This window comes from Cydia splendana, chromosome 5 (assembly GCF_910591565.1).
Source record: "Cydia splendana chromosome 5, ilCydSple1.2, whole genome shotgun sequence".
Classification (NCBI taxonomy): domain Eukaryota; kingdom Metazoa; phylum Arthropoda; class Insecta; order Lepidoptera; family Tortricidae; genus Cydia; species Cydia splendana.
In genome coordinates, this window is record NC_085964.1 from 22411348 (window position 1) to 22438941 (window position 27594).

General features: G+C 40.5%; 2 protein-coding genes across 2 annotated transcripts; one reads left to right on the plus strand and one right to left on the minus strand.

Annotated features, from left to right (window-relative positions):
* Positions 1 to 6229: 6229 nt before the first annotated feature.
* Positions 6230 to 11952, minus strand: LOC134791155 (uncharacterized). Its single transcript, XM_063762173.1, has 8 exons — positions 11851 to 11952; positions 11596 to 11746; positions 11009 to 11205; positions 10800 to 10898; positions 8116 to 8563; positions 7544 to 7677; positions 6907 to 7044; positions 6230 to 6370 (listed from the first exon to the last, which is right to left on the minus strand). The coding sequence occupies exons 2-8, from the start codon at positions 11744 to 11746 to the stop codon at positions 6293 to 6295; spliced, it is 1245 nt and encodes a 414-aa protein (XP_063618243.1). The 5' UTR covers positions 11851 to 11952; the 3' UTR covers positions 6230 to 6292.
* Positions 11953 to 12202: 250 nt separating this feature from the next.
* On the plus strand, positions 12203 to 27387 carry LOC134790927 (uncharacterized). The gene is made up of 9 exons (XM_063761939.1): positions 12203 to 12581; positions 12998 to 13202; positions 16049 to 16261; positions 16591 to 16735; positions 17221 to 17444; positions 20366 to 20462; positions 20962 to 21161; positions 23327 to 23659; positions 26198 to 27387. Exons 1-9 carry the CDS (start codon positions 12313 to 12315, stop codon positions 26357 to 26359), a joined length of 1848 nt encoding a protein of 615 aa, XP_063618009.1. The 5' UTR covers positions 12203 to 12312; the 3' UTR covers positions 26360 to 27387.
* The last annotated feature ends 207 nt before the right edge of the window (positions 27388 to 27594 follow it).

A 27594-nucleotide genomic window follows, 5' to 3' on the forward strand; every position in this document is an offset into this window, starting at 1 on the left:
CGAAGTTGCGGGCAAAAAATAGTATATTTCTATACTATTTTTTGCCTTTATATATTAAAGTAAAAAATAATAATCCATTGACATTTTGTACTTTACTTTCTGTGCAAATGAACTTTATTTCTTTAACGATATTATTTCGCAGACCTGAGTGGTGTGTCCGTGAAAGCTATTTGCCGGCACGCGGGCGACCGGCTCACCAAGCTCGTGCTGCATAGGTTCGATGAATTCAGCAATGGCAACCTGGTAAACATCGTCAAACGCTGCACTGAGCTTACGGTAATGCCTACTTTACTTTTTGGAATAATAGCTTAGATGACTAGTTAGGGTTCCGTACCCAAAAGGTAAAACGGGACCCTATTACTAAGACTCCGCTGTCCGTCCGTCCGCCTGTCACCAGGCTGTATCTCACGAACCGTGATATTGAAATTTTGAAATTGAACTAGACAGTTGAAATTTTCACAGATGATGTATTTCTATTGCCGCTATAACAACAAAGACTAAAAACAGAATAAAATAAAGATTTAAGTGGGGCTCCCATACAACAAACGACCGAAGTTAAACAACGTCGGGCGGGGTCAGTACTTGGATGGATGGCCGTTTTTATAGATACCTAATGGTACGGAACCCTTTGTGTGCGAGTCCGACTCGCACTTGGCCGGTTTTTTAATGAATAGACTGTATGTCATAAAACCCATTTTCCAATACTTTTACGAAAAAAAAATGTTAAATTAGTTTTTTACGATACATGTACGGAAAAGAGGAAATGCGAATTACCTATTCCCACGTGTATCTTACAACGATTTACAGTAAAGTTCGTAGCTTCTTAATAGAGCCCGACGACTAATCCTATTGTCTATCGTTAAGTAAAACCGCTCGTGCCACGTGCCACAACCTCCTGCATAAAAAATCGTTCGTTCACTTTACCTAGGTAATTGAATTACAACTTCTATGGAAATTGCAATAAGATTCAAAATGAACTAATTTTGTTACGATGTGTGTGGTCCGTTCAACTCGCCGGCATCTCCTACATTGGTTTTTTGAGCGTTGGACTAGCCCGCGCTCAGGTGCCAAATAGAATAATTAAGACCCTTTTTTTGCAGGTAAGTAGCACGTGCGGTTTTACTTAACAATAGACAATAGGATTAGCCGTCCGGCTCTGTTAGGAAGCTACGAACTATACATATCATATGTATAGTTCGTAGCAGGCATAATGGCCCTTTAAACTTTTGACATACGCACGAAAAGTGCTATTTTACGCACTAGTGCGGGAAAATATGCTTAATAATATCCATGTCCATGTTAAAAATAAAATTTTACAATTGATAGTCGCTGACCGTAAGGGGACCGTATGAGTTATCGCTGAGGGTGCTGAAGTTAGCGGCGGCGGCGAGGCGCCAGGCGCGCCCGGGGCTCCGCCTGCGGCTCGACCTGCACATGACAAACCTTTCCAAGGAATACTTCAAGTATTATGTGGTAACTTCTTCTATTCTCTCCAGGCTTAAATATCCCACTCCCACCAAAAACATTTCATGGAGTGAACTGTGTTTCAAAACTCCCTCTCGTTCTAAAAGGTATTATCCCCCAATAGCAATCAAAAATGCATCTTCCAAATATAGACAGAATAGTTTTTTAACGCGCGCCAGTCGTAACCTAAATGAGTTATCTAAAGAATTTGATATTGATATTTTCATCTGTGGAATCCCTAGCGTGAGACGTAATTTAGTGCAGAGATATTTCGAGTCTTTTGAGTGAGCGTGTTGTCGCCTTCTTGGATACTTATTACATACTTGTGTATTACTTATTAATATTTCTACCTTAAGGTGGACTCACGTTAGACCGGGCCGGAGCTTACGTCGCATCGTATTCTATTGAAAGCATCACGTGATCACCTGTCATATCATAGAAAAGTAAGCCACGGAAGCTTCGACCCGGACATGGCCCGATCTAACGTGAGTCATCCTTTAGTCCTCTTTATGTTATTAGTTAATTAGTATCTTAGTTACTATCAAATTATACTTATTAAGTACAGTAGAATCCGCTTATAATGACATCGAAGGGAAGTGACAAACACGTCATACTAAGCGGATGTCATATAAAACATAGTTGTACAACTTCTTATTTTTGTTGTTTTCCAAATTAATCTCAAATTCTTTTGTGAGAAATGAGTTTTATTAAACGTGTAACAAACATCAACTTGTCACTGAGAATCAAAACTAAAATACCTTACACGTCACGAACGCACCAAACGTCCTTGCAGGGAAAGACGTGGTGACGGCCACGAAAACCAGCGAATGTGTCAGTATAACCGGACATAATTTCATGGAAATAGGATTTTTAGGTCATAGTAAGCGATTTGTCACTATAAGCGAAGTCATCCGAATTTACCACAAAGAATTTTATATGAAAACCAAACTTCGCACAGTAATTACGCCATAGAAGCGGTTGGTCAGTAATATAAGCGGAGTCATAATAAACGGATTCTACTGTAGATATAATTTGTACCGGCTTTGTTCACATCTGTGGCTGTGATAGTGCGTAACCTTAGGTTAAGTAGTACCTGTTAGTTTAGTATTACGTCACTACCTGTGAGTTCCTATAATTGGCTTCCTGTATCTATTACAATTTCTATGTTAGTGTCATAGCTATGACATTGGATCTCCAAATTAATAAAAAAAGAAGTTATCGTCTTGGGTCATCCCATTCGTTTTTCGTCAAGTTCTTAAATTAGTCCTATTCTGCGTTCGTCACTCATTCTACATTGAAAGCCACCGACGATTGTGACGAATGTAGAATGAGTAACGAAAGCAGAATAGGACTAATTTAAGAACTTGACGAAAAACGAATGGAACGACCCAAGACGATACCAAAAAATGTAAAATTTGCGGCCAAGACTCACTAGATTTTACTGTAAAAAGTTATCAGATCTCAGCAAAAGCCAAGCCAAGTCCCTAAAGCTCCGACTTTACTAACCCTACCCTTGGTCTAAAAACTTTGGCTTGGCCGTTTCATAGATCTATTGCATGTCATAACATAGAAGTCCTGTGATCATAGACTAGGAATCCTCTAGACGGAGTTTAGAGCAATTATTTCATGAAACCGATGCTGCCAAAAATACTGGGGTGCGGGGGACGAGGTGAGCCAGTCCCGTGCCGTGATTGGTCCGTTCAAAGACGGACATCACACAAAGACAGTTTGACTCGAAAATGGAGTAAAACTACCGTATATTCGTGGCAAAGGGGGTAGCGCTACTATGTTCAGTCTGGAGGATGTCTTGTCTGTGCCTGTGATGTAATTTCCTATTTTCCTACCATAATATGTAAGTCCATCGGTCTGGCGCATATGGCACATAAATAAAAATAAATAGATAAATATTAAAGGACATTTATACACAAATTGACTAAGCCCCACAGCTCAATAAGGCTTTTGTTGTGGGTAGGTACTTAGATAACAATATAAATAATAGTGACATAAATACTTAATATATAGAAAACATCCATGACTCAGAAAAAAATATCCGTGCTCATCACACAAATACATGCCCTTACCTTACCACATTTGAACCCGGGACCGGCGGCTTTATAGGCAGGGTCACTACCGACTAGCCCAGACAGGTCGTCAAAACACATTATCTAGTGAAGGTTTTTTTTTTGGATAATGAGTACCATCCGCTCACACTGTTAACGTGTACGATGGTGGACCTTCTGCCTTTTGTAATAAGATCCACCGATGGAGGAGTGTTGCTGTATATACTAATGATTTGTCTCCTTATTACAGTGCAAGCTCAAGAAAAATCCACGGAGCATAAAGCCGGTAGTGGAGTATGGAGACGTGACTGTAGTCCTGGATAGCCCGGACATGGAATATTTTAGAGAGCTGGAGGCCGAATACAGGAAATACGGCAGAGATGAATTTTGGGCACGTAATGAGCACTTTTGAATTACATTGCGCCTTAATACTTTGACCGCCAAAGATGTCGACTGACGCGCGCGGCTACAACCCAATCAATCTTCGTGCATTCAGGGGGCCAACCGCCGAGACGAAATTCGCAAATTGCGGGGATCTTTCTCTCATTAAGACGTAATTAGAGTGACAGAGAAAAATGTCCGCAATTAACGAACTTCGATTTTCGCGGTTATAGCCCTGACATTCACGATGACCCGCCGCACACGATAGGCGTGGCGTTCACAGGGTAATGCCGTCAGTACACACTCATCGAGAGACCCCGAGACAGACCGATAACAAGTGTGTACACTACTCCCGTCTCGTCTCGCCTTTCTCCGATTGGGTCGGTATTTTGACAAAACTCGGCGAGTGTGTACAGCCTTATATTCAGCATTCGCAATGCAAGGGTAAAGCCCGTTCCAAACTTGCGGGGAACACGAATCTCGAATCAACGGAGTCGATAGTTGACTTGCTAATTTCTTTGACGCTGGACAAAATATCGTCGAAAATCGGGGAAAAAGGCGCGAATAAATAATAAAACGTGCTATAAACGTGCAGATCGGCTCCACACTCAAGGACTCGCCGCAATTCGTGAATGTGGAGAGAACTTGTAGTTCCCAGATTTCTCCGCTGCAAAGACGTTCTAAAGCGCTCCCTAAGCCCCCATTCTCACGCGAGCTTTTTCAACGCGCGTTAATAAAGCGCTTGAATCTGTCCGCACTCTAAATTCGATTTAACGACCAAGGCTTAAAGTCGAAAATCCAACAACGCTTGATAAAAAGCGCCACCGTTGTCGTGTGAATAAATACACATGTATCCACTTGTGTCATTCAAAAGCTTTTTTAACGCGTGTTGTGCCCGTGGGAATGGGGGCTTAAAGCTTGCGACATTCCTGAGAAGAGCTTACGCCTATAAGACTGGGATGGCGTAAAAGGATAAAGGGGACCACTGATTAACAGTCCGCCGGACGGTATCGACCTGTCAGTTAGAACAAAATTTTGACAGTTCCGATTCCGAACAACTGACAGACCGATACCGTCCGGCGGACTCTTAATCAGTGGGCCCCTTTAGTTTAGAATAGGTGTTGCTTCTGTAGAAACAACTTTATCACCTAGACAACAAAACAAAAGGGCAAGACCTTTAACGACCATTTAATTTACTGAACACAGTGAGGATTAATTATTCGGGTTGACGAGATTGTAACATTATCATTAGCCGTAGAAATGGGCTTAGGTATACTACTTTATTAAAATTCACCCCCTGAGGGAGAAGTGAAAAATCGAATGATACGGGCGGAGCCGCGCGCAGAACAAGTGCCTTATAAATAAGTTATAAAGTTATAACTTATAACCAAACTACTACCTACCTCTACGCAAATAAAGAATAAAGAGATATGTGACGATTTCCTGTATTTTGCTTTATTTATTAGATTAGAGTTAGAGGATAAGTTTTTGTTGTAAAAATGGTGTAAAATGTTGTTAATAATAAGATATTAACAACTTCTCTAGTAAAGTTTAGATAATATACCTAATAATATTGTTGTTTCATTTATTTATTTACCGAACAATTCCAAACCGTTTTCACAAACATTTATTTAACTTGTTATACTGTAGGTATGTTAGGGCTGATACAGACGGACTCCGATTTGTATGGGAACTGCAAAGTATTGTATTTTTGGTACTGCAACGTCGGGCAGTCGGCGTGCAGTTCCCATACAAGTTGCAGTCCATCTGTACCGGCCCTAAGTCCGTCTGGCCAATTGTTTGTGATCAAAAAACATAACACCAGAATAGCTATTTTTTATTTGAAATAGCACATGACGAGCACCTACAAGAGGGCCTAACGCAAAAACGAAAATTGTAAATTCTTGATCTGCTGCAGATAAAATTTTATAGTTACTACTCTTTAGTTTTGGTTTTTGGGAGTATAAGCCAAATGAAGTTGGGGCTGCTGTAGAGAACATCTCTCCAGCAACCCCTACTGAATTCGAAAAAGAACCTTAAAAAAAATTATAGGTACTCATGCTTTTTGCCCACATAAGTAAATTTTATCTAGTTTATTACCTGGGTATGATATTCTCTTTGGTATGATTCTAAGTTTGGGTGGCTACAGACGGACTGCAACTTGACGGACGGATGGAGACAGACTCCAACTGCAACGTCGGCGTGCAGTTCCCATACAAATTGCAGTCGGGTTGCAGTTATTCTGTATCGGCCCATATCGCCCGGGAAGCTATGAACAAGAAATTTTTTACCTGCCCCGGACTAAGTCCCAGTAAAAAAGAATAACAATATTAGTTTTTAATAGAATAAAGTATTTTCTTTGCTTAAAATAACATACTTAAATTATTTTAGAAAAATGTTATATCCAAGCCCTTATACTTCTTTCTCAAAACCTCAGGATATGGTCCATCGGCATCGGTATCTTCCTGCAAACAAGAAAAAACAGTATTAACCCTTTGAACACTTTATAAACAAAAACGTCACTGACACTCCAAGGACCCGGGCGCAAGTGAGCTAATGTAAAGCAGAACCTTACTTGAAATTGTAAAGGTTACTTTGAGAGCGTACGTCATACGGTTCACCTATAGCTGTTGTCTAGTAATGACGACTTTAGGTGTTCTTGGCATTCGAAAGGTTAAAGGTGTTCTAACAACTTTTGTAACTAACCTAATGTCACATGCGTTTAGGTATTTCTTTAACAGCTTAACTTACATTAGGTATTTCTATAAGTATATAAAATGTTATACCCCTAAAAGGAATAAAAGCTAATTTTCTGTACTTGGAGAAGGTTATAAAGTGTGATGTTTGCGAGGGTACAGTCGGCAGCAGAATTCCTAACCGGGCGAGATGTTCAAAATGATCTTGACGCGACTTTATTATTAAGAGAATAAGAGCGTGTCAAGGTAATTTTGAACACCTCGCCCGCTTAGCAACCTGCTGCTGACTGAACCTAACTACCTACCACACAAAGGCTGCTCGAGAGATTAGTGAAGCTAAGATCGAGCTCCAGCACGCGGCCGGGCGCCACGGCGCGCCGCGCGGCCGCCGCCCGCGCCGGCAGGCGGGGCGTCAGCTGCCGCGAGCCCGACACCGCCAGCTCCTGCACGGACACGGATACCAGGGTTACATGGGTACCTCTGACGAGTCAACTTGGTCAGGAAAAAGAGTCGCGAGATTCAATTTTTTTATGAGAGATCGAACCTTCGCGCTTTATGACTGTTACGAGATTTTATATAACTTGATCGATACATCGTTGCATACATACTGATCTAATAATGGACAAAGATGAAACCCTAATTGTGTTTGGGTTTGTTAGAATTTGTTTCGATGATATTCCCTGTTGAAAGAAAAGTACAGTCAGCGATAAAAGCTTGTAACGAAAATGAAATTTTTGCCAAAACACTTTTTTGAACTGTAGGTAGTCAGACATCTACAGGCTAGCTATTCCAGTTCGTTGGGCTACAGTTGTAATGAATAGAGGACTAGTACCGTGAGGTTCGGACAGCCGCGGTTGAACGCCGTCGAACTGTCCGAGCGACAGCGACGTGAGGCGACTGTTCCTCCATATCGGCCCCGGTATCATGGCTACAGTACAGTACCGTGAGGTTCGGACAGCCGCGGATGAGCGCCACGATGTCGGCGTCCTTCACGTCGTCGTACTGCCCGAGCGTCAGCGACGTGAGGCGCGCGCCCGCGTTCTTCCATATCGAGCGCACGCTGCGGCGCCACATTGCTGTCACAATTTATTTACCACATGTCAGAGCCGATTTTTATTTTGTTGCAATTTTTTTTCGTCTGTTCCCTTTCTGTTGGGTGCTAGTAGGTCATAGCGTAAGACAAAGACAGTATGATTCTCTCTATCTGTTTGAAATGAGACTGGTAGGTTTCCCCGGATTTGTCCTAGTTTGGAGGCCATCCGGAATTTAATTATTTACCGGCATTATTGTGTACTAAGTAGGTAAAAACCGTATAAATACACGTCCGGGGAGAAATCGCAATTTACGCCGAATGTCCGGGTTTTTTTAGTCTGTCCGGGTTCGGAATTGAGGGATGGCAGCCCTACCTACATGTCATTTTCTACTGACAAAGTTGGCTTGCCTGAGTGTAATTAGTATGGCAAGGAAGAGCCAATTAGGTATATATTACTCTTGCAGGATGTTATTATACTCACATCGACAATCTGACAAATCCAAAATCACCAGCTCCGTGCAGCACCGCGTTATTGCCTCTATGTCCTCGTCAAACATCTGGTACGCCAGCCTTAGGAACTTCAACCGCGTCAGCGTACTCAGTTGCTGACCACACTCCCCTCTCATTCTCTCATCATCATCCAGATCTAACTTCTCCAATTTCGGCATCTTATCCAACCCAACCTGAATCCCCTCAAGGAATTCACCAGAAATATTCCACAGTTTTAACTTCGTCAGCTCGTTAAGGCGGTCAAAGGCTGGAAGCACGTGTTTGGCCTCAAAACCTCTACACAATTCAATCTCAAGGGACTTTAAATTTGACAAGTTCATGTTTTTGAAGCAAGCACCGGTCACAGCGTCACAACAGTAAAATTTTAGTCCTTCCAAGGCTTTATCTGCTACGAATTGGTCCACACAGCTGTCTGTTAACTGGAAAAAGTATTATTGCATTAGATGTTGACTCCAGTGGTATGTACAGTAAGCATCACTAGCGGACCAGACTGCGTCAAAAGTATCTATACTTGGTCAAGCAGATCTTGTCAGTAGAAAAAGGCGGGAAATTTGAAAAATGTAGGCGCGAAGGGATATCGTCTCATAGAAAATGTGAATTTGGCGCCTTTTTCTACTGACACGATTTGCTTGACCATCTGTACCTACCATTCTCTCAGCTTAACAACAAAAAGAGATAGGGCAATTCGCCAGTAACTGGCCGGTTTTAGTAATGTGGCCAATTACTAAAACCGGCCAGTTACTGGCTATATTAAAATGAATTCTGTTTATAGGTGAATAGAATTCATTTTTAGGGTTCCGTACCCAAAGGGTAAAAACGGGACCCTATTACTAAGACTTAGCTGTCCGTCCGTCCGTCCGTCTGTCACCAGGCTATATCTCATGAACGGTGATGGCTAGGCAGTTGAAATTTTCACAGATGTATTTCTGTTGCCGCTATAACAACAAATACTAAAAAGTACGGAACCCTCGGTGGGCGAGTCCGACTCGCACTTGTCCGGTTTTTTAGCTTAGGGCGGCCAGTTACTGGCGAATTACCCTATCAATGGGTGAATCAACTTTTAGAACACTGCTTTCGTGTCCCTGGACTCCCTAGCAAAGAAAAATCGATTTTTCAAAAACCATTAGATTTTTTTCGACTTTTTTGTTTACACGGGCATTATTAGATCCATAATAATAATAAATAATAAGGATTCTCTGCCTCTGGCTTGCCTTAGCCGGCCGGCCAGAGTGGAGTCGTTAGAGCTATAAGCTCCAGGGGTGGAAGTGAAATATGCATAAGACGCGAGTTGGCACAGTGGCTGTTAACAGCCACTGGGTAGAAAGCGGCGCACACCTCTCGACACCCCTGAGCCGCTCACACCGGTGTTGCCCTTGAGCCATCCTAGATGTCGCTTTTTGTGGGGGCCCATCTTGTGAGGGCGAGTCACCGTCTGCCGGAAATAAAATTGCATACCGTTTTATTAGGCAGGCGTCCGGTTTTTTACCCCATAGCTCAGTTCTTAGTCCATCGCTTTCACCCAATAACCTAGTTCATTTTAGATTCCATCAACTCTCAATAGTCCTTACACCCTGGCGGGTGCTGCCTCTGCGTGCGTCCCATGACACGGGCAAGGGCAGCCTCCGCTCGGTGTACCCCTTACATTTCATTAAAGTGTCAAAAGGGCCTCTACGTGTTGGCTTCGGCTCCGCGCACGCCTCCCAAAGGTCCGGAACACCATTGTTCCGTGATGGGAAAGACATATAAATAATAATAAATAATAAATATTGGGGACATCTTACACAGATCAAACCTAGTCCCAAACTAAGCAAAGCTTGTACTATGGGTACTAGTCGACGATATACATACTTGTATAGATAAATACATACTTATATACATAGAAAACAACCATGACTCAGGAACAAATATTAGTGTTCATCACACAAATAAATGCCCTTACTGGGATTCGAACCCAGGACCATCGGCTTAGCAGACAGGGTCACTATCCACTAGACCAGACCGGTCGTCATCATAAGTAGGGTCTGTGCGGAAAGAGAAGAGTCGTAGAAAGTATGAGCTCCCCTACATTTCACGACTCTTCTCTTTCCGCACAGACTCTATTTAATTAACACATTTAAATTAACAACTTGATCAGATAAAAGTTACATTTTGTACGATAACGCAGCAGAAAAAAGTTTGCTCCCATACAAAAATGGTGTGTCCTGTGTCCCTGATTTCTGTATGGGAGCAAACTGTTTCTTAGCTTTAAGCTAGTAGATGAGATGCCTACTTATAATAATCATATTTCAGTCCAATACCTACGACAACTACGTTTAACTTTATTTAATTTATGTGTCGTTGGGTTTTCCAAAATTGTAAAATCGGAAACTTTAATTTTCCATTTTCAAAATGAAAGTTTTCTTTGAGTCTTGTGAATCTTTCCTAAAAATTCCGAGACCTTATCCAACTTTTTGGAAACTTTGTCTGTACTATGTTTCAGGGCACAGGAGAATGAGATCATAGGTGTGTCAGTATGTACAGTCACCTGCAATAATATGTTACTCTTCGAAGGCCGCAAAAATATGGCTCTGGAAATAAGATCGTGTCAGATATTTTTGCGGCCTTGTTTAGGCCTAGGTTGTGTATTATTTCAGGTGACTGTACTTTAGTACTTACGCCACGGGAATCTATAGTGAGCCGTTTCAGGCACTTAAAGTTATCACGCAGATTGTGTTGGCGCAGTAGTTTCGGTGTTCGGCCTTGCACTTTCTGAAGCTGAATAGACAATAAAACATACTACATGAGTGAAACGACTTTCTCTTGCCACTCGATATACCTAATAATTTCATTATCAGGAATGCTAAATTTTAATAAATATAATTTACCTTCAGTGCTTCTATGTTAGGGCAATTTTTTTTGATAACTGCCAGACTCTCCAAACCAACGCAATAAGTGGCCACAACTGTGGAGCCTAGTTTCTTGGTCCAATTCTCAAATGACTCGTACAAAGACGGCTTCAACCTACAGACGTTAGGTTTCTTCTCACTGTCATATTCCTCAATTGAAATACGGACTCCTGCTCCTGGAAAAAGTGACATTGTATTGTATGTTAATAATTTATCTATTAAGACATTTATAACATTATAACACAACTTTAGTGAGATTAAAAAACATTATGTATGTTACGAATGTTTTCCGTTCTGTATGTGGAACTCGAGAATATTTTCCATATATAGGCACAACTTCAAGTGTTGAGAATGGTATGCCATCATACATGACAAATAAATAAGTCAACATTATAAGACATTATTATCACACAAATTGTGGGTACTTGGGTAAATTTAACTTTGTGTCCAAACCTAAGGTAAGTGATCTCTGTTGCTCCAATCCCTTAACACTTACAGTAAATCTAAGTGATTCATGGAGCACAGTCTGAGAATACATAATTTAAGGACATTCAACTACTCCTTACCTATCAAGTACGTCTGCACTACCCCCTGCCAACGGCGGCTGGCGCGCTCTGTCCTTATGAGGTCTTTCGCAGGCACATATCGCAGCACGGCACGCCAGCAGTCCTCATTAAGGTAATCAAGTATCGTTCGTTCATCTTCTGCTTCTAGCATCTGCAAATCCAAATTAAATACATATATTTAAATTGTACAAGCGTTTTACAATTTAGCGTAGAGGTCAGGTACATAACTGCAATATCAAGATCGAGAATACTTACTTTAATCACTTCCAAAGATTATTTTTTAAGATAGGACTTGCCTCACAACTCCTTAAGCAAGAATTCAAGTTCAAAAAAAAATCTAAACAAAATTTTCCAAACTTCATAAAGTTATGTTTTTTTACAACTGTGGCATCTCTGGACAGAGTTTAGCAAAGAGTCTAGCTTTATTTTATAACGTTAACAAACGGTCGAACCGAACTTGAAACGGACTTAAGACGTTGATTTTTTCCGTAGATGCACACGATCGAACATCATCGTTCGTCGCAAAATGGTTCGATCGTGTGTTTGTGCTACAAAAGCTACGTAATCTGTGGTAAAATTCAGATTTGAGATTTGACGTTGACGTTTGGACGATAAATACTATTTTTATTTTCGTGAGTCGTTTACGTAAAACAACAATAATTGTTTTTTAGGGCCGTTGTGGGCTTTCAAAGTTCAGCTAAATCCTCAGTGCAGTGAATGCCCATAATGGCAGAAACTTGTGATTGGCAGTTAAGATGTACGGAGCTGAAGCACCGAGGTTCTCACCTTTTACAATCCGGCCAGTGGTCTGATTGCTCGTTCCTGGTGGGCTCGGAGCCGCACCAGGTCGTGGTGCCGGGCCACAAGCTCATCCTGGCCATGGCGTCGCCGGTGTTCGAGGCCATGTTCTACGGTGGTATGGCTGAGAGGAACGAGCCAATACCGATTTTGGATGTGCAGCCAGAAGCTTTCAAAGCGTTGCTAGAGTGAGTACCGCTTTAATTCTAATTATAATTCATCTGTATCACTCATTCCCAAGTTTTATCAATTCAATAGACAGGCAGACACCCATTTTTCTTTTTCATCAGACTATTTAAGGATACTTCTAGGGGCCTAGCCCAAAAATAGAAATTTCGCTATCAGCCTCTCTATCGCTCTTGCTTATTCAAGCGATAGAGAGGCAAATACATGAACAAACAGACAAAGTGATTTGGTGTGGGTCCTCTGATATTTGACAACTATTTTTAAGTAAAGATAAAGATACGCAATACTACAAACCACCAACATTGACCACGAACGCTGTAAAGGGCTCGAAATGTCGGAATGTAGTGTGAATTCAATATACTCGATATAATCTGTTTCAATAGTTTTATTTCACAAATTGTTTCCATTTAATTTGCAGATATATCTACACAGACAACATAAATATAAGCTCGTTTGACAAAGCCTGTGAGCTGTGCTATGGAGCTAAGAAGTACATGCTGCCGCACCTGGTGAAGGAGTGCACGCGGTATCTCTGGTCCGACTTGTACCCGAAGAATGCATGCCGCGCTTATGAGTTTGCCAGATTATTTGAGGAGAGTGTGCTTATGGACAAATGTTTACAGGTTTGTTATAATTATGTTGTTATTGTGTTCAGTAGAAATCAGGGGCGTATTTTGAAATTTGGCGCCCCGGGCCAATAAGTTTGGCCGCCCCAGAAGTTAAGGAAAAAAACAATTTAAATAAAATACATAATACTAATTATTTTTGACGTGAAACGTTAGCCAAAAACCATAACGAAGTGTTATGGCGTGGTGGCTTCTCTGTATCTATGTTATTATAATACCTTACTTAATGTATAGTTTTGATACCAGTGTATAGAAAAAAGTAGCCATTACTCGGAACTGCGTGTGCACAGTGGACATTATATTAGATGGCGCTGATTCTGCGCTAGAAACGGCGCATTCGGAGCTAAAATGACCCCTATTTTCAGTGTTTATTATTAGTAATTACTCAGTCCATTAACCGATTCTGTTCTGGTGAAATTGGTGGGTGTCATACCTATTTGATAGATCTTGAATATTCAATGTTAATGAAATTTTACAAAAAAAATACGAGGTATTATAATATTGTATAAGCTGTAAAAAACTAAAAATGTGGCATTTTTAGTTTTTGCTTGCTTATGTTCTTGCTTGAGGCCACCGTGTGCGAAAATTAATGCACAAAACTGACGCAAAATGACCTCATATAGGAGGATGAAACAAAAACAGTTCTTTACGCTGCTTTTTAACCCTATTAGAACATGTTCATCTCTTCAAATAATGCATTAAAATTTATGGCCGCGGCGGCGCTATAGCGGGGATACAGGGTGCCTGAGACTGTAAGCTTAGAACGCTCATGCATATACAGGGCGCATGCGGCACCATTTACACTGTAATGTCGGACAAAGCTCTGACATACCTACAGGGCGTCTGCGGGGTCTTTTACACTGTAAAGTCAGGCTTCTTACATTTAGGTTGCCTCAGGCGCCCTTTACACTATAAGCTAAGCTTTGCACGCTCTGATTTACAGAGCGCCTGCGGCGCACTCGACACTGAAAGGTCACGCGAAGCGCGCTCTTTCATACAGGGCGCCTGCGATGCCGTTTACACTATGGGATCCCTATAAGCGGCCCTAAGCGGCGTTTGCAATAACTTTTTCACGTAAACCACCATTTCTTATGTTTATTTTAATTTGAGATTGACAAGAAAAAAATAAAAAAGTAAGAAGTAAAAGTTGGTTGAATGGCACTAAAACCAATACAAAATGCAATCGGCCACGCCGCCCCTGCCGCCCCTGGAGGGTTGGCGCCCCGGGCCATGGCCCGGATGGCCCTAGGGTAAATACGCCCCTGGTAGAAATATAATAAAACAGCCAATATTGAACTGTTTGCACTATATTTTATTTAATGTTATTATCCTTTTAACCATAGACTGATATATAACATAACAAAATTGGGCTCATTTTGCTGCAGTCTGATAAATAAGACAAAATTTTGTGTAACTTCATACTGCAGCTAGCTAAAATTCTATAGTGGTTAAAAGGTTAACTGACTTTCACACCAACAACTCTAACTCGTCCCTTTGACATAGGATGTAGAGCTCCAAACTCTTTCATTTATTATGGTATTATGATGTTACATCCTTTTTAGGGTTTCGTAGTCAACTAGAAACCCTTATAGTTTCGCCAGGTCTGTCCGTCTGTCTGTCTGTCCGAGGCTTTGCTCCGTGATACATAAATCATGCATTGCGACACAACGGTAAAATAAAAAGTACAAAAAAAATTTTTTTAGGGTACCTCCCATACAAATAGTTTTTTTTTTAATTTTTTTAAGGGTCTCCTAAAACTATTTTTTGATATAGTTAATATTTTCGTAAATACGCGCTCCGAAAGAAAAATATATGTGTTCTCGTCCCCCCCAAACTTTTGAACCACGGGTCCAAAAAATATGAAAAAAATTGTGAAACAAGAGCTTAATACATACTTTTAATGAAAACTATAGCGGACATGATCGGTCTAGTCGTTCGTGAGTTATTGCAAAACATCTTCTTTTCTTAGTAATAAGTTTTTGGCAAAAATTTCATTTTTGGTACAAGCTTTTATCGCTGACTGTACTTATAGTATAGTATAGTATAGTATAGTATAGTATAGTATAGTATAGTATAGTATAGTATCGTTTATTTCAAACCATGGTATAATACAAGAGATGTCACAATGGAAATGGGTCGCATGGCACCCTGGTAGGGTATGGCAATTATCCTTATAACTAAATACATTAACTAAATATAATATTTAGTACAGAAAAATAGTCTTACTTAACGTTAACTTATATTATATTTTAGTTTTATTTGTAGTACAACTTTTCTTACGACAGACAACTAATACTCATTGAGACAATTCTAAAAACCCCTAACACAATTAGGTTGCGTTGTTTCATCACAGAGTTCCTATGGCCACCTCCTGTCTCCATCATCAGATCAGTTCGACAGTACCATATTATTGTATTGTCATCAGAACTACATACAGCTGCCAATTTTCATGACGCTACGATCCTTGGAAGATGTTTAAATTAGTTACCTTAGATTCCATTACAGTTAGTTACATACAGGTCGACCTAATAAAAGCTTGTTAAAAAGACGTAATGTACAAAGCCCTGCAAAGGTATAGGTACTCCCTTATGATACTTACTAATTACCCCCGTTTGGCCTATTTTGACAGAATGGTAACTACGAAACCCTACACTGAGCATGGCCCGACATGCTCTTGGCCGATTATTAGAGTCATCTGAACATCTAAATTTTATTTTTACGGTGTTTTTGTTATTTGAATGTTTTATATACTTACATGTAATCAGCAATATTCAGTCCTGTTTCAGGTAATGAGTAAGAACAGTGAAACTTTAATCTAAACATGTATTTTACACCAAATTCAGATAATAAGCACAAACACGAAAGAAGTGCTCACAGACAGCAGTTTCGAAGAAGTTGAGCTCAGCACAGTGATCACTGTGTTCTCCCTGGAGCACCTGAACGTGGACAGCGAGCTGGACCTGTTCGAGGCGGCGGTGCGGTATGCGCGCGCGCAGGCCCGCCGCCAGCCCTCCCCGGGGCCTGCGAGCCCCAAGCCCGCCACCAGCGAGGAGAAGGTCAGCCATAACAAGCTATCTCTCTCGCCTCTTGACGTTTATCCGGATTGAATAGCTATTGTTTCGAAATCCTGTATTCGCAAGTCTTAACTTTACAAGATAAAACGTAAATATTTGCACTCCTGAAAACCCTGAAATCGACTACCTAGACATAGTTGCAAGTGTCGTAAGACATAGTATTACGTAAATATCCGCACCCCTGAAAACCTTGAAATCGAATGCCATGGCGATTTTTACGAAATAATTTATGTATATATTTATCACTCAGGTTATAAGTCAAACTGGACCTCTCTAATACATTTTTTTAATATCCTGATGTATTGTCCCAGGTGGTAGTAGTGGAGAGTAGCGCGGAAAGCAGCCCACTGTCGGGGTCCGGCGAGGGTTGTGCCGCGAGCGCGGGCTGCGCGGGCGCCGGCGAGGGCGCCAAGACCGACTCCGAGCCCGGCCCGAGCGAGGCCTGCAACAGGACAGGTCAGTTTACCTAGTTTTACTCCCAGCGTTTCACACACCTTACTTAATTCAGCGTTAAAAAGTGCCATTTTACCAAGTACACCTGCCGATCGAGACCAAGAAATGTAGCATTTGAAAATGTAGTGTAGTCAATACTTTTTTGGTAAAGATTATTTTGCTCACGAAAAACCATTTTGATACACTCGAATACTACTTCGGGACTTATGTTGGTAGATTTAAGTTTGAAACGGAAATCCTACTATAACTGAACTGACTACATAAATATAATAAATGAATATGGTCATAATAAACCAACCATAAGTACAGATGTAGTGCATAATTGTTTTCCATAGTATTTTCTCGGAAACGTTCGTATTTGTCATGCTACTTCAGTCAACCTCAGTATTTACAGAGCCTGACTGAAATAGCAAGACACGTTCGTACGTTTCCGTGAAAATGCGATGGAAAATAATAATGCGCTACATCCGTACTCGTTTGTCGAACAGACAAGCTGAGCATCCGTCACGCCATCGAGAAGATCCGCTTCCTCACGCTCACGCCCCAACAGTTCGCCGAGGGCCCCGCGCGTTCCTCGCTCCTCACAGAATCCGAGGCCTTCGCGGTCCTCATGAACATACTCTCCAGCAGCTCTGATGTTCCACTCCCGGCTGGCTTCAGCTCCTGCCGGGTGCCGAGGAAACAGCTCATCGGCAGCGGACCCTCCAATAATGTAATGAGACCTCGCCTTGTCGTACACCCGCATGGGGTCAAGCGGCCTCCGAGATGCTACTGAAACTTACTAACTGCATGTCCGGATTATTGCTGCTATTATAAGAAGCTCCTTTTGACTTCATAATAGGGTATTTGACTACTAGTCAAATCAGTTTCTTTTTTCGAAATGTCAAAACGATTTGCTACTATGAAATTTATATGAAACACTAGCATGTGACGTCACGATCAAATTACCTACATTTTTATGGTTTTATACGGGTTTTAAAATAGAAATTGTGTCTAATAACCGTTTCTGTATTAATTTTCTGGTGCTTTATTTTTTGCATGGTGTAAAATAATTTATTTAAAATACAGTCAAATACCCTATTTGAAAAAGGCTCTGGTATTTCACCCACCATTTTACACTAAACAGTATTTAGTTTTATAAAGTTCTCCTGTTCACAAAACTTCACTAATCACCCAATTTCTCCCAATGGTCTTTGTCATTAGGAGTCATCCATCAATCACACAAAAATTGGATTTTTTAGACCCCCCTCCCCCTTCTTATACTTTTTCATAGGAAAGAGATAAGTGGGTGCGCCAAAGTTCATATAAAATTGCAAATTCGATTATTGAAACTCCGAAAATGTATCTTATACAATTTTACATCGTAATGATCATTATACATTTTCATTTTAAACAATACTCATTGGAACTTCGAATTTATTATATTCATAAAGTCATTCTACATAAATATCACTATTACTAAAATTTATGCATATATTATTATTTATTACTCGACATATTTGATTCTATGTATAGCAGCATGCACCTGCAATAGTAAATTCTAAATAAGAAATAAAAGACAAAAATAAACAGAAAAGTAGGTCAAGTCAGGTTAAAATCCTGCCAGAAAGGTGGGTTAGGTTAGGTTATAACTGCGACCCTCACAGAACCGAAATGCTGCCAGAAAGGTGGGTTAGGTTAGGTTAGAACTGCGACCCTCACAGAACCGAAATGCTGCTAGAAAGGTGGGTTAGGTTAGGTTAGAACTGCGACCCTCACAGAACCGAAATGCTGCCAGAAAGGTGGATTAGGTTAGGTTAGAACTGCGACCCTCACAGAACCGAAATGCTCCCAGAAAGGTGGGTTAGGTTAGGTTAGAACTGCGACCCTCACAGTACCGAAATGCTGCCAGACAGGTGGGTTAGGTTAGGTTACAACTGCGACCCTCACAGAACCGAAATGCTGCCAGAATGGTGGGTTAGGTTAGGTTAGGTACGTTTCGCTCTGTAAAAATGATTGTATGAAATAAGTTTATAAATAAAGAAATTCTTACAAATAACATTATGGGCACAGATACAATCTCAGTGACAACATTATGAGTAAAAAAAAAACGGAATATGTATCGCTATGAACAATGTAGGTAGTAGTACAAAAAACTATTAAAAAAATATATGATAAACAATTTTCGGAGAAATGATGATTATGACTACAAAGCGGTATTATTAGAAATATTCGAATAATAAATTGTATATGAGCCAATATGGACCCGTGGACCAGATATACTCGTACCTATAGAAGAGCTGGTTTTTTTCTACGCAAGTATTCTGGTGGAGCCCCAACAGACGCTTTGCGGAGCCTTAGGGGTCCGCGGAGCACACTTTGAGAATGGCTGAATTGTAATGAGACCTCGCCTCATCGGGGTCAAGCGGCCTCCGAGATGCTATTGAAGCTTACCGCATAATATAACATGTCCTAATCGTCGATGCCATATTATGAGCTCCTTTTCATGTCATAAAATTTTAACACACCATTTAATATGTAATATTTCCTTCAAAAAGTATCTCTTCACAAATTAGAAATTACCCAGTTTAATTATGTACATGACCTTTGCCGTAGGAGCTACTGGGTGTTCACAAAATTATCTCAGAATCTCGCTACTACTTCTTTATCGCTCATACAAGGCACTCTCTCGCTCTATAAACTGAATTGACTCCTAATTTGAGGCTCTACCGCGAAACACGAAAATCTAAATTTCTTCACCTGCGTCTCTATGGCTCTTGCGTTTTCGAGCGAAATTTACGAACTCGCAATAAAAACTAGCAAATGTGTAAACAGGCCGCAATGGCCCAGGCCAGCCACACTTACCCGTATGCCACACTTACCCATACTGACCTCACATATTTCACACACCACACTATATTTCAGAATCAGAAATACAAGTTTTTCAACTATTCGTGTTGTGAGATGTCTCTTATATCTAAGCTACTTGACCGTTTTTATGTTAATTTTTCACAACTTTATTACTATTTTGTACAAATCAGAAGACTGTTTTTTTTTTAAACGTTTGACATTTATTTATTGATTTACTTTGTTTTTTATTCTTTACAATGGAATATATGATTTTCTAAAAATGGTTTGTGATTTACTTTTATATTTAGTAGCTCTGTATTTTGTGTAGTTACAAACTTATAGGCTTGATGTTACATAATGGCAAATGTTTTGCAGTGATAGTGAAAAGGTGAAATTGTTTTTTTTTTTCAGTTAGTTTTTATTCTGCGACTACTTATGCATTTTACGTAATTAACTATACCTATACCTAAAATGATACGTAAGTGAGAAAATCGATTACTTATATTTTGCGTTACAACCTTCCGTATGCTTCACAAGTAAGATTTTTTTATATTATCAACGTAGATTACTTATTAGTTGGAAATCATCCTCGATTTATTTCGGTGGTAAAACTAGCACTCACAATGTGTTGTAACATTTAAAATTTTCATGTTTTGAATACATATTATTTTTTTAAAGTTAGGTATATGTGACCACGACCAGTGTAACCTGCGTCGAAACGTTGGCAATAAAGATAAAAAAAAATCGCGAAAGACCCGATATGAATATGTTTTAATATGGTCACAATATGTTGTGTATGCCCAGATGCCGACGTTCACGGTGGACACGCCTTCGCCCGTGATGGTGGAGCACCCGGAGCGCCCGCTGGCCGCGCTGCCCTACCCAAGGCCCCGCCACGATGGTACGAATCTTACTTAGTAAAGTACTACTTACTTAGTAATACACGCCAAGAATATTTACTAACTAGTTTGTTGCCGGTCCCTTATTGGGATACCCTCCTCCAATTGAGGGGGGACTTAAATCTTCTCGAGGCAGAGATGTAGGGTTGGAGCCGGTGTAGCTTTATTTGACGTTCATAAGCGCATTGTAATATGCCTACTTGAATAATAAACTATCTTTATCTTTATTCGGTATTCGGCTAAAATCCGAAACCTATTACACCAACTTATAAAGAAAAAAATACAGTTCAAGTACCGCATATACACAAACACTTGTACACTAGTGGCCATGTGAGCCCACACGGACCGCTATTTTCAAAATTTTCCGAAAATAATTAAATTCTATATAATTATCGAACTTACTCACAAAATTTCACGAGAATCGGTTGGGAAATGCGAGCTGTAGAAGAAGCGAAAGCGTTTTTGTCCAAGTCTGAAACGGAAACCTAATTTTTTTATCAGGTCCAGGTGTCCGACTGTCCTCTTCCATCCACACGCTCTCGGCGCTCGGTCCCGAGCACCTGGAGCGACACAGCAACGACTTCAACAAGATCTACTGCCAGCGGCCCATCATACAGCACACCGACTGTCTGAACACCAGCGTTCTAGACTGCTCCGTGACCTTTATGGTGGATAAGAACATCTGTTTACTCGGGGTTCAGGTGAGTCTTCTATATTCTCTTATAGCACAATGACCAGGATCAGTCCCAGGTGTCCGACTGTCCTCTTCCATCCACACGCTCTCGGCGCTCGGTCCCGAGCACCTGGAGCGACACAGCAACGACTTCAACAAGATCTACTGCCAGCGGCCCATCATACAGCACATGGATTGTCTGAACACCAGCGTTCTAGACTGCTCCGTGACCTTTATGGTGGACAAGCACATCTGTCTACTCGGGGTTCAGATGAGTCTTCTATATTGTCTTATCATCATCATCATCATTTCAGCCTATATACGTCCCACTGCTGGGCACAGGCCTCCTCTCATGCGCGAGAGGGCTTGGGCTATAGTCCCCACGCTAGCCCAATGCGGATTGGGGACTTCACATACACCTTTGAATTCCTATATTGTCTTATAGAATGACTAAAATCTACTGCCAGCGGCCCATCATACAGCACATCGACTGTCTGAACACGAGCGTTCTAAACTGAAATAAATGTCATATACTAAGAAAAAGTATTTGTTCAAATACTTCATAGTATTGATGGGCAGCGCCATCTCTCTCCCTAGCTCGGTATCATCATGGGAATGATCCAGCTAGAAGGTTCGAACCATACTGTTCTACCTTAGAGATGGCTAGGGGGCGCCACAAGCCTTCAGTAAGAAGTGCATATACTTGGAAAATTTGACTAATGTCGCTGTGGCCCGGTGGCCGAGTGGTTCAGGCACCTGCCGCGATAGCAGAGGACGCTGGTTCGATTCCAGCCTGGGGCACTGGAGGCCTTGGTCACTTTTTCTTAGTATATGACATTTATTTCAGTTTATAATTTATATAGTAGTGTTTCTACTTGATAAAAACAAATTAAAATATTTCCTGGAAAATAATTTAATTTGTTCAAATACTTCATAGTACGAGCGTTCTAGACTGCTCCGTGACCTTTATGGTGGACAAGCACATCTGTCTACTCGGGGTTCAGGTGAGTATTCTATATTGTCTTATAGAATGACTAAGATCTACTGCCAGCGGCCCATCATACAGCACATCGATTGTCTGAACACGAGCCTTCTAGACTGCTCCGTGACCTTTATGGTGGATAAGAACATCTGTCTACTCGGGGTTCAGGTGAGTCTTCTATATTGTCTTATAGAATGACTAACAAGATCTACTGCCAGCGGCCCATCATACAGCACACGAATTGTCTGAACACCAGCGTTCTAGACTGCTCCGTGACCTTTATGGTGGATAAGAACATCTGTCTACTCGGGGTTCAGGTGAGAATATTGCTCATATTTCTCTAGTAACACACTAGAATCTTTAAAAAGATCCAACGACCACAGACAAAAGCAAATTGATTGTTTAACACCAGCGTTGATAAACGAAACTCAGCCCTTTTGGTGTTTTAATAAGAAGAAGACAGTATGATTCTGTCTTCCTATGCTCCGCTGACGAACGACTCTTTCCTATATTCTGTTTCTCCGTGGTTTTATAATTTTTTTAAATTCAGAAACAAAGGGTATGACTGGATATTTCTGGATAAGCTGGATGCTTTAACAATGATCCCTTATAAATTTCCAATCGTTAATTTGCTGTCCATAAAAGTGTTTACATATAAAGTCACGTATTTAAATACACAAACGGGTCTACCGCGATATAATTTCATTGTTTTTACCTTAAATTTCGACGTTTCAGCTGAGTTGCACCAGCTGTCGTCACGGAAAGACCAGTTTGTGTTTAAATATGTGTACAAAGCGCGAGAGTTTAAAGTGTTATATGAGCCACGTGTACAGAAATTAAACACCTTTAACACAGTCTTTTTACAAGCTTTTATTTAGTTTCACCTGACCGTTGTCTGTCTGCCTGTCTGTCTGTAATCAAATCTTGCAAGTTAAATTTGATCCACTTCCCGGTTTCCGATTGAGTTGAAATTTTGCATGCATGTATAAATCGGATGACAATGCAATATTATGGTACCATCGAGCTGATCTGATGATGGAGACAGGAGGTGGCCATAGGAACTCTGTGATGAAACAACGCAACCTAATTGTGTTAGGGGTTTTTAGAATTTTCTCGATGAGTATTAGTTGTCTGTCGTAAGAAAAGTACAGTCAGCTATAAAAGCATGTACCAAAAATGAAATTTTTGCTAAAAACTTATTTACATTTCAGGTTCCAACGCAAGCGCCAAGCGAAGAGAGCGCCGTGTCCGCGCTCGGCGGGACCGGCTACTCGGAGCTCCTGTACGCGCACCTGCTCGACGCCGACGGCGCAAGGCTCACCTACACGCACTACACCAACCGGGTGCCTTACAGACATCTGCTGGACATCATGTTTAACAGACCAGTCTATATACAGAGGAACAAGGTAAGGCCACTTCTGTACGCGCACCTGCTCGACGCCGACGGCGCAAGGCTCACGTACACACACTACACCAACCGGGTGCCTTACAGACATCTGCTGGACATCATGTTTAACAGACCAGTCTATATACAGAGGAACAAGGTAAGGCCACTTCTGTACGCGCACCTGCTCGACGCCGACGGCGCAAAGCTCACGTACACACACTACACCAACCGGGTGCCTTACAGACATCTACTGGACATCATGTTTAACAGACCAGTCTATATACAGAGGAACAAGGTAAGGCCACTTCTGTACGCGCACCTGCTCGACGCCGACGGCGCAAGGCTCACGTACACACACTACACCAACCGGGTGCCTTACAGACATCTACTGGACATCATGTTTAACAGACCAGTCTATATACAGACAGACCTTACAGACATCTACTGGACATTGTATGACTGTACAAAAAAAACAAATTTATCTGGACATCAGAGTGTGATGAAGCTTAAAACTAACATAACTCTTCTAGTTCATCGGCACAACTTAACATCTGAGTGATGTGGCGCTTCCACTTAAACCCCTCTACATCTACCACGTAGGTAGTTCCTGGTATTGACTCTTCTATAACTAATCCTTGAACCCATGGCCTGCTGTCCTTTCTGTAGTCTCTTACCATTACTTTCTGACCTATTTCAAAACTGACATCCCTTTTTCCTTGGTCCCTTTTTTCCACTCTCTCCTGCACCACTTCTGACAGGGGAGGAGGGCGCAATAAACTAAACCTATTTCTTAATTCTCGGCTTAACATAAGGCGAGCAGGTGAGACTCCTGTAGTGCGCTGTGGCGTACTTCTATAGTCGAACATGAACAAATTCACGGAAGATGTTAAATTAAGTCCACTCTCTTTAATTTTAGTTATAGCAGATTTGAAAGTTTCCACGAACCTTTCGGCCGCACCATTGGTTGCAGGATGATACGGCGGTGAAAATGTATGTTTAATGTGTTTAGTAATGCAAAAGTCTTTAAATTCTAGACTGGTAAATGTAGGACCATTGTCTGTTACCAAATGCACTGGATATCCAAACCGAGTAAATACATTTTCTAAAACTTCTATAGTGCGAGAACTAGTAATATTAGCCATCTCATATATTTCTGGCCATTTCGAATAACTGTCTACTATGACCAGAAACATTTTACTATATAATGGTCCCAGAAAATCAGCATGAATTCTGTACCACACTGAAGGAGCGACAGGCCACGGTTTCTGTGTTTTTGATGGCGTTTTACTGTTTTGCAAACAAATTATACATTTTTTCGTAATATTTTCTATTTCGGAGTCAAGATTAGGCCACCAAAAATATGAACGCGCTATTTCTTTCATTCTAATGATTCCAAAATGACTTTTATGCAATTCAAGTAAAATCGATTCACGAATAGTGTAGGGTATTAATATTCGATATCCCCAAAATAAGCAACCCCTGTCCATCGTTAACTCATTTCTTCTGTTATAAAATGGTAAAACTTCTTTATCTAACTCCTTCTTTTCTGGCCAACCATCTGTTAAATACCTTATTAATTTGGACAAAACTGCGTCCTTTTTTGATTCTGTTTGAATTGTTTTCCAATCTAAAGTTTTCATTTTGGAGTCATTAGTATAGCTCAGTACACTGCAACTGGCGTTTACAAATACAGGATGAATATTTATATCATTATTCTTATTGTTTAGATCAGTAACTGACCTTGAGAGAAAATCAGCAGGATTAATACTGGTCCACGGTATGAGGTTCATTTGATTCTAACCTCTCTTCTTGTAAAATTCGGATGAGTTCTGGTTTTTTACATTTATAGATGGAGCTTATTTTTCCGCTTTTCACTTCTTGTATAATATTCCACCTTTCCTCGGAATTTTCCTCTTCCATCAAATTTGCATCTTGATATTCTGAGTCCGACATTAATTTATTGTAGTGAAATAATCTTTACGCGTGGCAGCCATTACCATATAGCCTCACCGAAATATACAACTTAAAGTTGATACCACTTGTAAATTTTAGTTTTATCACACTAATCGTGCACACGGGTACTTGTATCTCGTCGCCAATTATTATATATTGAAATAAGAGCCTAAATTAATTAATTAGCTTTTATTTAATACACATAGTTTTACAGGTTAGGTTACAATGACATGACAGCCGGCGTAGTCTCTGGTATCATAGAGCGGGAGAACGTTCCGTTCCTCACAATGTTTAACAGACCAGTCTATATACAGACCTTACATACATCTTCTGGACATCATGTTTAATAGACCAGTCTATATACAGAGGAACAAGGTAAGGCTTATCACTTTTGTACTCACATCTGTTAGGCGCGAACGGCGCGAGGCTCACATACACACACTACACTAACCGTGTAACTTACAGACATCTATTGGACATAAATGACATCATGTTTAACAGACCAGTCTATATACAATTATACAGCGGAACAAGGTAAAATGTTGACTATACCATGTTGAAATTATTATTTATTATAGTCGCCACAACGATTTTTTTATTTATTAAAACAGTAAAATAAACTTATTGCGACCTTAATTTTGTTGAAATTAAAAATAAAACAAGTAAAAGAATCTTTGTTTAATTTACATGACCCGAGAGGACTACACGATTGGTAATTCTTGTAATTTCATCCATGTTCCAGGTATACAAGGTGGGCATAGTGTTCAACAAAGTGGGCTGGTACCCGATGGGCTCCTGCGCCCAGCAGGTGGCCGCCGAGTCCGTCTTCTTCAACTTCGGGATTGGGCAGTCGAGCGACTCGGTCCGCGACGGGCTCATACGGTCCATCATATTCACATACTAGCACACACACCGTGGATACGTCCACATCACCTAGGGTTATAGTCTGTTTTTTTAGGTAGTCAAATAAATGTTAATGTGTTTTTACATTTTTGGGTACTTTATACATTATTAGTTAACCAGCCAAATAGAAAACTGCCGGATCTTCCTCATCGTTCTGGCTTTAACCTAATCATGTAATCGTGTTATGTTTGATCATATCTGTCGTAATAGACGCGTTTTGTTAGAGAGTGGATCTTCTCCTGTACCTAGTACTATTATTTATTCTGTGGTCATAACTGCGTATTTATGGCCACAATATGTGGCGTTATATGTGTACATACCCTACGCGTAATACAAGTGTAGACCCTTTAGTGTGAGTTAAGACCAACATAGCTGTAGACCTTAATATTATGACAATAAGGTCAATTATGGTTGGAGTGTTTTCGTGTTGTCTATAATGGCAATTGTTTTATGTAGATTTAAGTAAATCAATGTTTATATTATAACCTCAGTAAGCCTTATAAAGGCCGAATATGAATTATTAGATGTAGAACTAGACCTGAACACAGCCAGTGTGTATTACATGTGTCTAGTTTCTTATTTATTTAAATTGAAATAGGCATGTTAGAAGGGACAAGTGTACCTACATGAATAAGAGCGTCGCAACCTGTTGGCTAGTCGGATGGGGGGGGGGGAGCTGTTTGTATAATATACTGGGACTCTTTGACTGCTCTAACCGACCTTATTCAATATTTTCAGAAAATTCCATGCATGTAATACACATTACACAATAGCTGCTACCTACCTAACTAATTGTTATACATATGAAGCAGCTAAAGGTATATTCGGGTATTTCCTAGTCATTCCAATTATAGGTAATTCCGAAAATTGACTATAATATGATGGGATGGGATTATGGGTGATTTTCATAATTACCTACCCGATGTAAGATGCTTCACATCACAGATACTCGAATACACCTACATAAGTATTATTTAACAAACGGTAACTTAACTCTTAACTGTAAAAAAAATAGTATAGGTAGTTACGTAGAATCATGGTCTAATAAAACATGGTCTTCCATTCCCAGAGTGACACGGGCCTACGTCACAATAACATTGCCACTTTATTTCAACATAACATGTTACATGGGTACATTATACCTATGGCTAATAAGTTAAAATATTTCTTTATAATTTTATAATTTTCCTTTATAATGTATTTTATCTTAAATTTTACAATAACACGTCATTTTTA